Source organism: Rhinoraja longicauda, chromosome 4 (genome assembly GCF_053455715.1).
Source record: "Rhinoraja longicauda isolate Sanriku21f chromosome 4, sRhiLon1.1, whole genome shotgun sequence".
NCBI lineage: Eukaryota > Metazoa > Chordata > Chondrichthyes > Rajiformes > Arhynchobatidae > Rhinoraja > Rhinoraja longicauda.
The window spans coordinates 11,565,288-11,579,881 of record NC_135956.1 but is presented as its reverse complement, the minus strand read 5'-3'; the positions used below and the strand labels follow the sequence as shown (position 1 = coordinate 11,579,881).

General features: G+C 46.5%; 1 protein-coding gene across 1 annotated transcript in view; it reads right to left on the bottom strand.

The window, feature by feature from the left end:
* The window catches only part of cdh17 (cadherin 17, LI cadherin (liver-intestine)), a 91,783-nt gene that overhangs the window by 51,542 nt on the left and 25,647 nt on the right, over nucleotides 1-14,594 (bottom strand). The window contains exons 3-4 of the mRNA XM_078398495.1: nucleotides 3,912-4,013; nucleotides 3,527-3,661 (exon numbers count right to left, since the gene is read on the bottom strand). Coding sequence (XP_078254621.1) covers nucleotides 3,527-3,661; nucleotides 3,912-4,013 — 237 coding nt within the window. The remainder of the gene's footprint in view (nucleotides 1-3,526; nucleotides 3,662-3,911; nucleotides 4,014-14,594) is intronic.

Below are 14,594 nucleotides of genomic sequence, written 5' to 3'. Positions count from 1 at the left end.
CACACTGCAATGCTCAAAACTATATTTTTAGTCAGAGGGTGGTAAATCTGTGGAATTATTTGCCACAGAATGCTGTAGAGGCCTAGTCAGTGGATATTTTTAAGGCAGAGATAGATAGATTCTTGATTAGTACAGATGTCAGAGGTTATGGGGAGAAGGCAGGAGAATGGGGTTAGGAGGGAGAGATAGATCAGCCATGATTGAATGGAGGAGTAGACTTGAAGGCCGAATGGCCTAATTCTACCTCTATCACATGGCCTTATGACATATTCTGTACTTTGTACCTTTCCCTTTCTTCCAACTATTGTACTTGAGTTTGACTTTGATCATATACAGCATAGTAGTTGCAGTTTTGTTGTACAGTCTTCACAAGACATTTATTTCATTTCCAAGACAAACTTATGAACTTCCAACAAAGAGATATTGAGTGTCCAATTAAGTTTCTGCAACAGAACAACATGTATGGGACACCCAAGCATCTAAATTAAAAATACACTAGAGTGATAGAGTGATACAGTGTGGGACAGGCCCTTCAGCCCAACTTGCCCACATCGGCCAACATGTCTCAGCTACACTAATTCCACCTGCCAGTGTTTGGTCCATATCCCTCCAAACCTGTCCTATCCATGTACCTTTCTAAGTGTTTCTTAAACATTCGGATAGTCCCAGTTTCAACTACCTCCTCTGGCAGCTTGTTCCATACACCCACCACTCCTTCTGTGAAAAGGTTACTCCTCAGATTCCTATTCAATCTTTCCCCCTTCACCTTATACCTATGTCCTCTGGTCCTCGATTCACCTACTCTGGCAAGAGACTCTGTGCATCTACCCAATCTATTCCTCTCATGATTATATAGACCTCGAGAAGATCACCCCTCATCCTCCTGCGCTCCAAGGAATGGAGTCCCAGCCTAATGAACCTCTCCCCATAGCTCAGACCCTCTAGTCCTGGCAACATCGTAAATCTTCTCTGTACCCATTCCAACTTACAATATTCCCAAGAATATTATTATTCATCTCCAAACCATGATAATTGCTCTAATTTCTCTTACGTAACATCAGGGCATAGAGTCTTACATCACAGAAATAGGCTCTTTGACCCAACTCGTTGATGCCAACCAAGATGCCATATCTAAGCTGGTCCCAATATAACATTATGTTATAAATTCAAGTATTCACATCTCCTTTTGGAGATTTTGTTTTCACAAAGCCTATCGCAACTAGTTCATGCCCCAATTTGGCACCTATTGACATAATAAGCATTATTTTTGCATAATATCGGTACACATTCTGTGAAACAATGCTGCAACATATTTTAATAAGAAAGAAAAAAGATTATAATCACCACCATTTCAGTTTTAATGCAAAATGGTTCTCAATCTCCCAATTTTTACAAGCCTCATTTACAGTCTCAGCAAAACTCACAAAAGCCAACCACTCCCTTCTAGGCATTCACGCACAACTTCAAATTCACAAATGTATAAAAGTTGCAACATCCCCAATTATATTATCTTTACACCACCTATTCTTGGGTTGGAATTAGAAAGGCGAACCCTTCTGCCTGAGAACTTTGCACGCTAAGTCGTCCACTTTCAATGAAAAATAAAACACAAAGGAAAATTTGGGGTGATATAGAGTCATGGAGTCATACAGTCCATACGGCCCAACTCATCCATACTGACCAAGATGCCCATCTAAATGAGTCAAATTTCCTCTGTTTGGTCCGTATCCGTCTAAACCTATCCTATCCATGTAACTGTCCAAGTGTCTTTTAAATATTCTTATTGCACCAGCCTCAACTACCTTCCCTGGTAGCTCATTGCATATACCCACCGACCTCTGGGTGGAAAAGTTGCCCCTTGGGTTCCAATGAAATCTTTCCCCTCTCACTTTAAACGTAGGTCCTTTAGTTCTTGATTCCCTGACCCTATGCATTCACAGTATCTATGGCCCCTCTTAATTCTATAAACTTTTATACAATGACCTTTCAGTCTCCTGTGCTACAAGGAACACAGTCCCAACCTCTCGCCATATCTCAATCCATCAAGTCCTGTCACCATCCTCGTGAATCTCTCCTGTACTCATTCCAGCTTAAGGAAAACGTTCTCAGAGCAGGGTGACCAAAACTGAGCACAATATTCCAGTTTCAGCTTCACCAATGTCCCGTGCAACTCAAATATAATGTCCCAACGTTTATTTTCAATGCCCTTACTGATCAAGGCCAGCATTCCAAAAGCTTCTTCACCATGCTGTTCACCTTTACACAACTTTCAGGAAACAATGTACTGGTACTCCGAGGTCATTGTGACTTACAACACTCCCAGGGCATTACCAATCACAATGAAAGTCCATCTATGATTCGACTTCCAAAAATTCAAAACCACACACGTAGGTGTATTAACCTCCATGTGCCATTCCTTGGCCCACATACTTCGTTGATCAAGATCTCCTGTAAATTTTGCTAATCTTTCTCACTGTCTACCTGCCTTAGAGTCAACTGCAAACTTACTAACCACCCAGCACTAACATGCCAACCTAAACCTTCGCCAACTGATCAATAAAATCACTTCTGCCTGACTAACCATATTTTTAGATCTTTTATAGATTTTTTATATTTAGAGATACAGCGCGGAAACAGGCCCTTCGGCCCACCGAGTCCGCGCCGCCCAGCGATCCCTGCACATTAACACTATCCTACACACACTAGGGACAATTTTTTACATTTGCCCAGCCAATTAACCTACATACCTGTACGTCTTTGGAGTGTGGGAGGAAACCGAAGATCTCGGAGAAAACCCGCGCAGGTCACGGGGAGAACGTACAAACTCCATACAGACGGCACCCGTAGTCAGGATCGAACCTGAGTCTCTGGCGCTGCATTCGCTGTAAGGCAGCAACTCTACCTCTGCGCCACCGTGCCGCCCGGTGTTTTGTTTTGGAAGGAACTGCAGATGCTGGTTTACACCAAAGATAGACACAAAATGCTGGAGTAACTCAGCAAGGCAGGTAGAATCTCTGGATAGAAGGAATGGGTGATGTTTCGGGTCGAGACCCTTCTTCAGACTGAGAGGCAGGGGAAGAGAACAAACCACATTTGTTCTCAGTGATTTGGTATAGGTCAAAAGGTCAAAAGGTCATAAGTGATAGGAGCAGAATTAGGCCATTCAGCCCATCAAGTCTACTCCACCATTCAACCATGGCTGATCTATCTCTCCCTCATAACCCCATTCTCTTGCCTTCTCGCCATAACCCCTGACACCCGTACTATTCAAGGACCTCTCTATCTCTGCCTTAAAAATATCCACTGACGGCCTCCACTGCCTTCTGTGGCAAAGAATTCCACAGATTCACTGCCCTCTGAGTAAAGAAATTCCTCCCCATCCCCAGCTTAAAGGAACGTCCTTGGGGTTGGGGTAGAAAAGAATAGGTTTGCTGTTCGACATTCCATATAATATTTTCAATAACCAAAAAAAAACACCCTTTCAAATAATAATTATTTTTCCTCATAAGATCTCTGTCCATTTTACCTGTAATTTGTATAACGCTTGAATTTCACGATCCAGGGACTTATTGATATACAATAGATAGTCCTCAATTCGTAAGGCGTCTTGGGTTTCATCCGTGATATTAAACGATTTTACAGCACTGTTAGTTGTTTGAAACTACAATAAAAAGAAACTTGGTAGTAAATGCACGAATGATCACAATTTTCTTTGCCATCCAAAGTACAAGTGGCAAGAAAAAAAATCACTGTTTCTGTATGTTCACTTAATCGGCACACGTGACAATAAACTGAACTCAAACTCTAAATGTGCAGCAATATATTTACATACTATTGTAATATTTATTGTCACTGGTTAGATTTGCTTTTGCACAATTTGACCACATTGATTGAAATTCTGAGAGATTTACCAGATATATCATCAAAGGGAAAGTGGTTTGCTCAAGAACAGTCAGATTCATTGTCTTCAAAGGTCCTTTTGGGAGGGCTCCATTAATTTCCATAAGCAGTGCCTGCAGCGAATAGAAAGTAATTAATCATATACAGTAGGAGGCGACATTGATAATGATGAGCTACTGCAAAATCAAAATGACACGTCTTAAAAACAGGGATTATGTCTTGTCATCTTGAATTGGTGAGTCATAGTGAACAGGTATCTATGCTGCAGGAGATCTGACTGCTCCTATTTACATTAATCATAATCATCATAGTCACAATCATTTATTTCACAAAATGCTGGAGTAACTCAACAGGTCAGGCAGCATCTCAGGAGAGAAGGAATGGGTGACGTTTCGGGTCGAGACCCTTCTTCAGACTGATGTCAGGGGGGCGGGACAAAGGAAGGATATAGGTGGAGACAGGAAGATAGAGGGAGAACTGGGAAGGGGGAGGGGAAGAGAGGGACAGAGGAACTATCTAAAGTTGGGGAAGTCAATGTTCATACCGCTGGGCTGTAAGCTACCCAAGCGAAATATGAGGTGCTGTTCCTCCAATTTCCGGTGGGCCTCACTATGGCACTGGAGGAGGCCCATGACAGAAAGGTCAAACTGGGAGTGGGAGTGGGCGTTGAAGTGCTCAGCCACCGGGAGATCAGGTTGGTTAAGGCAGACTGAGCGAAGGTGTTGAGCGAAACGATCGCCGAGCCTGCGTTTGGTTTCGCCAATGTAAAGAAGTTGACATCTAGAGCAGCGGATACAATAGATGAGGTTGGAGGAAGTGCAGGTGAACCTCTATCTCACCTGCAAAGACTGTTTGGGTCCTTGGATGGAGTTGAGGGGGGAGGTAAAGGGACAGGTGTTGCATCTCCTGCGGGTGTAGGGGAAAGTGTCCGGGGTTGGGGTGGTTTGGGTAGGAAGGAACGAGTGGACCAGGGAGTTACGGAGGGAACGGTCTCTGCGGAACCGGGGAGGGGATGGGAAGATGTGGCCAGTAGTGGGGTCCCATTGTAGGTGATGGAAATGTTGGAGGATGATTTGTTGGACACGCTGACTGATGGGGTGGAAGGTGAGAACGAGGGGGATTCTGTCCTTGTTGCGAGTGGGGGGAGGGGGAGCAAGAGCGGAGCTGCGGGATGTAGAAGAGACCCTAGTGAGAGCCTCATCTATAATGGAAGAGGGGAAGCCCCGTTTCCTGAAGAATGAAGACATCTCTGATGCCCTAGTGTGAAACACCTCATCCCGGGCGAGGATGCATCGTCATCTCCATCACAGGAGACAGACTAGTGACTGACATCTACTATAAACCCACTGACTCGCACAGCTATCTGGACTACACTTCTTCCCACCCTGTCTCCTGCAAAAAGTCTATCCCCTACTCCCAATTCCTCCGTCTACGCCTCATCTGCGCCCGGATCTATTGCATTCGCTGCTCTAGATGTCAACTTCTTTACATCAGCGAAACCAAACGCAGGCTCGGCGATCGTTTCGCTCAACACCTTCGCTCAGTCCGCCTTAACCAACCTGATCTCCCGGTGGCTGAGCACTTCAACTCCCCCTCCCACTCCCAGTCTGACCTTTCTGTCATGGGCCTCCTCCAGTGCCTTAGTGAGGCCCACCGGAAATTGGAGGAACAGCACCTCATATTTCGCTTGGGCAGCTTGCAGCCCAGTGGTATGAACATTGACTTCTCCAACTTTAGATAGTTCCTCTGTCCCTCTCTCCCCCCCTCCCACTTCCCAGTTCTCCCTCTATCTTCCTGTCTCCACTTATATCCTTCCTTTGTTCCGTCCCCCTGACATCAGTCTGAAGAAGGGTCTCGACCTGAAACGTCACCGATTCCTTCTCTCCTGAGATGCTGCCTGACCTGCTGAGTTACTCCAGCATTTTCTGAAATAAATACCTTCGATTTATGAGTTCTGAGCACCATGTTATAGGAAAGATATTGTCAAGCTTGAAAGGGTTCAGAAATGATTTACGAATATGTTGCCAGGACTAGAGGGTGTGAGCTACAGGGAGAGGTTAAGTAGGCTGGGTCTCTATTCCAAGGAGCGCAGGAGATGAGATGAGATCTAATAGAGGTGCACAAAATCATGAGAGGAATGTGCTCATGAGAGGACCAGAGCACATAGGTTCAAGGTGAAGGGGAAAAGATTTAATAGGATGGATGGCGCTGCTGGCTCGAAGGGCCGAATGGCCTACTCCTTCACCTATTTTCTATGTTTCTATGTTTCTATATTTCTACCAGGTCCGCGCCGATGAGCGATCACCCCGTACACTAACACTATCCTACTCACTAGAGACAACTTACAATTTTTCTGAAGCCAATTAACCTACAAACTGTAGGTCTTTGGAGTACGGGAGGAAACCGGAATACCCGGAGAAAACCCACATGGTCACAGGGAGAACATACAAACTCCATACAGACAGCACCCACAGTCAGGTTTAAACCCAGGTCTCTGGTGCTGTAAGGCAGCAACTCTACCGCTGTGCTACCGTGCTGTAGCGGTAGAATTACACTTTTTGGTATTTAGCTATGATTGTGCTTATCTATGGTGTAATCTTACCGGATTATACTCTTGCCAAGAGTAGGTGAGTCGAGGACCAGAGGACAGAGGTTCAAGGTGAGGGGGGGAAAATCTAATAGGAATATGATCGCAAAGGTTGGTGGGTGTACGGAACAAGCTGCCAGAGGAGGTAGTTGAGGCTGGGACTATCCCAACGTTTAGGAGACGGTTAGACAGGTACATGGACAGGGCAGGTTTGGAGTGATATGGACCAAACGTGGGTAGGTGGGACTAGAGTATCTGGGACATGTTGGCCGGTGTGGGCAAGTTGAGCCGAGGTTTATTATTGTCACTATGACTCTATGACTCTGTATGCAAAACAAAGAATTTCACTGTGACAATAAAGTATCATTGAATCACTGAACTTCTTCAGACTATCTACAACACATTACGCATCACACTGGCTCATCTTGAAAGTACTCCCTTTGTTTCCCGACTGTGCACTTCAACACATCCCAAAACATGATGCTCATCTTTCTGCACTGCTATGGCCCTCCCTCACGATGAACGTTTGACCGGACTGGGCCTGTACTCGCTAGAGTTTAGAAGAATGAGGGGGAACCTCATTGGAAGTTACCGAATAGTGAAAGACGTGGATAGAGTGGATGTGGAGAGGATGTTTCCACTAGTGGGAGAGTCTAGGACTAGAGGCCATAGCCTCTGAATTAAAGGACATTCCTTTAGTAAGGAGATGAGGAGGTATTTCTTTAACCAGAGGGTGGTGAATTTGTGGAATTCTTTGCCACAGAAGGCTATGGAGGCCGTTGATGGATATTTTTAAGGCAAAGATACAGTAGATAGATTCTTGATTAGTACAGGTGTCAAGGGTTATGGGGAGAAGGCAGGAGAATAGGGTTAGGAGGGAGAGATAGGTCAGCCATGGCGGAGTAGACTTGATGGGCCGTCTAGCCTATTCTGCTCCTATCACTTATGACATGACCTTATAATCATAAAGAACTTGGCATCAGATTCGGTACGGACATTGTGGGCCGAAGGGCCTATCACTGTGCTGTACCTTCCCCTCATCCACTAATGGACCATTGTACCTATCTTTGATAATCGTCTGCTTAGATCTGGTCTTTTCACACCATACATGTTCTTTGTACTTCCACATGTCGTTTCCCTCTCCCCTGACGCAGTCTGAAGAAGTGTGGCTCGAACCGAAACGACACACATTCCTTCTCTCCAGAGATGCTGCCTGAGTTGTTGAGCTACTCCAGCATTTTAGAAACATAGAAACATAGAAAATAGGTGCAGGAGTAGGCCATTCGGCCCCTCGAACCAGCACCACCATTCAATATGATCATCCAAAATCAGTACCCCGTTCCTGCTCTCCATATCCCTTGATTCCGTTAGCCCTAAGAGTTATATCTAACGCTCCCTTGAAAACATCCAGTGAATTGGCCTCCACTGCCTTCTGTGGCAGAGAATTCCACAGATTCACAACTCTCTGGGTGAAAATGATTTTTCCTCATCTCAGTCCTAAATATCCTACCCCTTATTAAACTTTGACACCTGGTTCTGGACTCCCCCAACATGGGGAACATTTTTCCTGCATCTAGCCTGTCCAATCCCTTAAGAATATTATATGTTTCTATAAGAACCCCTCTCATCCTTCTGAATTCAATGTGAGCCAGCATCTGCAGTTCCGTCCTGTGTTGGACTATTCTGTGTTCTCGATCACTGTCGAGGCCTTCATTTAGCCGGAGATGCCCCGCAGCCAAACCTGATGCTACACAGGTGCAAGTGAAGCGGCCTACAGTGTGGTCTTCCCTGATGTTCCATAGCCCTGACAACGTCAGAAAATGCTGGAGGCACTCCACAGATCAAACCCAAGATGAGGAGAGACAAGGACCCTTCATCAAAACTGGAAATGTGAGAAAACCAGCAATGATGAGGGAATGTCTGTAGGAGAGGGCAAACTGGATAGCCTAGGTAACGAGAAATGGCTGTTCTGACAGCCCAAAACAAATATTGTCCTTTTTAGTTTTAGTTTAGTTCAGAGAGTACAGCACGGGAACAGGCCCTTCGGCCCACCGGGTCCGTGCCGACCCGCGATCCCCACACACCAATACTATCCTACACACGCTAGGGACAATTTACAATTATACCCAGCCATTTGACCGACACACCTGTACGTCTTTGGAAATGTGGGGGGAAACCGGGGCACCCGGAGAAAACCCACGCAGGTCACGGGGAGAACGTACAAACTCCATACAGCCAGCACCCGTAGTCAGGATCGAAAACGGGTCTCTGGTGCTGTAAGGCAGCAACTCTACAGCTGCACCATTATGGGAATACCCAAAGGCCAACTCTTCTGCTAACACCTCAAACATAGTCACCATTTGCACATAAGTCAAACTGACCTTTCAGCTGACAATTCTGATTACTGGGTGTTTTTCTATATTAAACTGCATTGGCAATTTCTTGACCCACTGATCAAGCCTGCCAAGATCCTTCAGTGCATATTGGAGTTTATCATTACAGCGCTATATTCCCTGAGACTTTGTATGCACTGAACATGGATGCACCAGAGAAAGCACACTGTCACGTCGCCTCACAGCCCGGGTAACAGCTCTGCTCAAGACTGCAAGGAATTGCAGATGTTGTAGATGTAACCCAGTCCATCACACAGACCAGACCAGACCAGATTTCCCATCATTGACTCTCCCTATACTACGTAAGGTCATAAGGAATAGGAGTACAATTAGGCCATTCGGCCCATCAAGTCTACTCTGCCATTCAATCATGGCTGATCTATCTCTCTCTCCTAACCCCATTTTCCTGCCTTCTCCCCATCACCTCTGACAATACATGTTGTAACGAGTGATGGCTCCCACTGATTGTCGCCGGAAGCTTGTGTCTTTTCAAGACGGACGATGACAGCGATGTCAATATTTGAAACATGGATGATGGACATGAAAGAAGATCACCTCTGACACCGATGCTAATCAAGAATCTATCTATCTCTGCCTTAAAAATATCCACTGATGGACTCCACAGCTTCTGTGGCAAAGAATTTCACAGATTCACCCCCCTCTGACTGAAGAAATGTTTCCTCATCTCCTTCCTAAAAGAACGTCCTTTAATTCTGAAAGGACTACCTCAGAAAAGCAGCCAACATAATCAAAGAACTTGTCCCATCCCAGTCATTCCTTCGTCTCCCCACTCCCATCGGGCAGAAGGTTCAGGAGTTTGAAAGTCCACACCACCAGACTCAGGAACAGCTTCTTTCCCTCTGTTATCAGGCTTCTGAACGCCCCTTCCATAAGCTAGGGTACTGTCCGATTCACCTCTACCCCATTGCGGACGTTGGACTTTGTCAATGGAACTGATGCGCGACAAAACTGAAAACTGTATTCTGGTCTCTGTATTTTCCCCTTGTTTAGTTTAGAGATGCAGCATGGAAAGTGGCTCTTCGGCCCACCGAGTCCACTTCGACCATCGATCACCCGTTCACACTAGTTCAATGTTATCCCACTTTCCTACTCCCTACACACTAGGGACAGCTTGCGGAGGCCAATTAACCTAAAAACAAGCACATTTTGGGGATTAGGGGAGGAAAACGGAGCACCCGGAAAAAACCCACACGGTCACAGGGAGAACATGAAAACTCAGCAGCCGAGGGCAAGATCGAACCCGGGTCTCTGGCGCTGTGAGGCAGCAATTCTACCAGCCGTGCCAATGTGCCACTTGTTCCTTATGAATAGAATGTTTTTATTGGAAAGCATGCAAAACAAAGCTTTTCCTAAACCTAAACAGAAACATTTCCTTCCTACCGAAGAAAAGCAAGATTTCTTGGTTTGGGAACAGCTCCATCCAAGGCAGTAAGAAATTGCAGAGAATTGTGGGCACAGCCCAGACCATCACACAAACCAACCACCCTTCCATTGACTCCATCTACACCTCACGCCGCCCCGGCAAGGCCAGCAGCATAATCAAGGACCAGTCTCATCCCATTCACTCCCTCTTCTCCCCTCTCCCATCAGGCAAGAGGTACAGAAGTGTGAAAACACACATCTTCAGATTCAGGGACAGTTTCTTCCCAGCTGTTATCAGGCAACTGAACCATCCTAGTCACAGCTGGAGAGCGGTCCTGACCTACCGTATACTTAATTGGAGACCCTCGGACTATCTTTAATCTGTCTTACGAGATAGAGCTCTTAAGGATAGCGAAGTCAGGGGGTATGGGGAGAAGGCAGGAACAGGGTACTGATTGAGAATGATCAGCCATGATCACATTGAATGGTGGTGCTGGCTCGAAGGGCCGAATGGCCTACTCCTGCGCGTATTGTCTATTGTCTATTGTCTATTGTCTATTTACTGGACCTCATCTTGCACTAAACATTATTCCCTTCATCCTGTATCTGTACACTGTGAACGACTTGATTGTAATCATGTATAGTTTTACCGCTGACTGGATAGCGCGCAATAAAAAAGCTTGTCACTGTACCTCGGTGCAGGTGCCAATGAATTACACTAAATTAAATCATTTACAATATTTATGCATAAGAAATGCAGCATGGTGGTGCTGGGCAGAGTTGCTGCCTACAGTGTATCTATACACTGTAAATGGATTGATTGTAATCATATATTGTCTTTCTGCTGACTGGTTGGCACGCAACAAAACATGTACCTCGTGTCAATGAACTAACCTGAACAGTGCCAGAGGCCCAGGTTTGATCCTGACTATAGGTGCTCTCTGTACGGGACTTAGGCGTTCTCCCCGGAAAGACTGGATCTCCAGAAAGACTGGATAGACTGGGCTTGTACTCGCTGGAATTTAGAAGACTGAGGGGGGATCTTATTGAAACATATAAAATTCTTAAGGGGTTGGAGAGGCTAGATGCGGGAAGATTGTTCCCGATGTTGGGGAAGTCCAGAACCAGGGGTCACAGCTTAAGGATAAGGGGGAAGTCTTTTAGGACCGAGATGAGAAAACATTTCTTCACACAGAGAGTGGTGAGTCTGTGGAATTCTCTGCCACAGAAGGTAGTTGAGGCCAGTTCATTGGCTATATTTAAGAGGGAGTTAGATGTGGCCCTTGTGGCTAAAGGGATCAGGGGGTATGGAGAGAAGGCAGGTACAGGTTACTGAACTGGATGATCAGCCATGATCATATTGAATGGCGGTGCGTACAGGCTCGAAGGGCCGAATGGCCTACTCCTGCACCTATTTTCTATGTTTCTAAGTGAGCTGCTCCGGTTTCCTCCCACACTCCACAGACGTACAGATTTGTAGGTAAATTGACTTCGGTAAGAATTGTCAATTGTCCCTAGTGGGTGTAGGATAGTGCTAGTGGACAGGGATCACTGGTCGGTGCGACTCGGAGGGCCGAAGGGCCTGTATCTGTGCTGTATCTCCCAGCTAAACTAAACTAAACTAAACTAAATTAAACGAAACCCAACTAAACTAAACTAAACTAAATTAAACTAGGTGACACAAACGTTTATGAATCCATTGCAGAATACGTTTAATGGCATAACAAAGTCGCCAAAGGCAAGTGCAATGGTCCAGATCGTTTCTTGCGCATTGGTAAAGATCGTTATAAGAACATCGAGAGTTTAGGGGCACTTCGCTTGCAGGTTTAAATGCATCGCAGCAAAGATGCCAATTATATGCCTAGAGATTCCTGCAGCACTAAACGCCCCGAGGCAAAACTTTATGAGAACTCTGAGAGAGGTGAAATTGTCCTGAAGGAGATGCCAAATAAACATGCCCGTTCTTGAAGAAAGAAGCATTTTAGCTTCCAGGGGAAATCGGTGCATAATTCCCATGAATTAAAAATTACAGTAAAGGAGACAATAAATATCAAGCAGCAAAATGTTCGCCTTAGCTCAGAGGGTTAATCTCTAATCATGGAGTGTGTAAGAAGGTATTGCAGCAGCTGGTTTAAACCAAAGGTAGGTAGAAGCTTGCCACAGAAGGCTGTGGAGGCAAAGTCAGTGGGTATATTTAAGGCAGAGATTCTTGATTAGTACAGGTGTCAGAGGTTATGCTGAGAAGGCAGGAGAATGGGGTTAGGAGGGAGAGAAAGATTCATGATTGAATGGCAGAGTAGACTTGATGGGCCAAATGGCCTAATTCTACTCCTATCACGTGATCTAGACACAAAAAGTTGCAGCAACTCAGCGGGTCAGACAGCATCTCTGGAGTAAAGGAATAGGTGACGTCTCAGGTCGAGACCCTTCTTCAGACCCGACCAGAAACGTCACCTGTTCCTTTACTCCAGAGATGCTGTCTGGCCTGCTGAGTTACTCCAGCCGTTTGTGTCTATCTTTGGTATAAATCAGCATCTGCAGTTCCTTTGTTCCTCCATTGGTGCACAACCATTGTCTCAGCAACTTAATCTTGCCTGACACCTGGAGAGTGGATGACAATGTACCTGGTGACTCAAGCCCTGGCTTGATTCCAGCATCTCCCATGCAGGTGGAAATTGCACCCGCCTGAAGCTAGCAGGTCTCTCATTAAATGTATGCATCAAAGCACATTGGCATCAGCGAGAACAAACCAAAGCTTTAACCCTTGACATTGAGTCCAGCATCTCGCAATGGATGAAATCAATGGGAAGTGGAATTAATTGCCAGTGGACGCCAAGTCAATGGATATTTTTAAGGCAGAGATGGGTAGATTCTAGATTCTCGATTAGTACAGGTGTCAGGGGTTATGGGGGGAATGCAGGAGAATGGGGTTAGGAGGGAGAGATAGATCAGCCATGATTGAATAGCGGAGTAGACTTGATGGGCCAAATGGCCTAATTCAGCTCCTATGACTTATGAACTTATGAACATGAACTTGAACTTGAATAGGTTTAAGGTGAAGGCCAGAGGAGGTAGTTGAGGCTGGGACTATCCCAACATTTAAGAAACAGTTAGACAGGTACATGGATAGGACAGGTTTAGAGGGATATGGACCAAGTGCAGGCAGGTGGGACATGTTGGCTGGTATGGGCAAGTTGGGCCGAAGGGCCTGTTTCCACGCTGTATCATTTTATGACAATGACTCTAACATGAACTTATGAAGGGATTTAAAGGCGGGAGTTTAAAGCTGTTGTGCAATATTTTTTTTTAACACAGTGGGTGGTGGATGCCTGGAATGCACTGCCAGGGGTGGTGGTGAAGGCATATACGATAGTGGTGTTCAAGAGGATATGGATCACCTTCCAGGCTGATGAGACTTCACAAAACGACACAAAGTGCTGGAGTCATTCAATAGGTCAGGCAGCATTTCTGGAGAACAAGGATAGGTGATGTTTCGGGTCGAGATCCTTCTTCCCACTGATTGTAGGGGGGAGAAGAAAGCTAGAAGTGGGGTGTGGCAGGTAAATAGGTGGGCACAGGCGAGGGAGGGGGGTAGGGAGTTGATAGGCAGATGGTTGGAGCAAAGCCCAGGGATAAAAGCAGGTGTGAGACAAGATTGGAGAGTTGCGAAATGTGAAGCCAGAAGATGGAAAATGGCAGCGGGGGGGGGGGAAGAATTAGGTGGGACCAGACAGGGCCCAGAGGAGGGGAGGGGAGGGGAGGGGAGGGGAGGGGAAGGGAAGGGAGGGGAGGGGGGAGGGGAGGGGAGGGGAGGGGAAGGGAAGGGAAGGGAGGGGGAAGGGGAGGGGAGGGGAGGGGAGGGGAGGGGAGGGGAGGGGAGGGGAGGGGAGGGGAGGGGAGGGGAGGGGAGGGGAGGGGAGGGGAGGGGAGGGGAGGGGAGGGGAGGGGAGGGGAGGGGAGGGGAGGGGAGGGGAGGGGAGGGGAGGGGAGGGGAGGGGAGGGGAGGGGAGGGGAGGGGGGGGAGGGGAGGGGGAGGGCTGGGGAGGGGAGGGGGCGTGTGAGGGATTTATTTAGAGGTGACCTAAAGTTGGAGAATTCAATGTTCTTACCGTTGGGTTGTAAGCAACCCAAGCAGATTATGACGTGCTGTTGCTCCAATTTGCGTTTGACCCTCACCCAGGCAATGGAAGAGGCCGAGGGGAGAAAGGTTAATATGGGAATGGGAAGGGGGGTTAAAATGGTTAGCGACCGAGAGATTCAGGAGGTCTTGGTGGACTAACGGCCAGTGGGCCTGTTCCTGTGCTGTGCTGTTCTATGTTCTATGTAAGTGG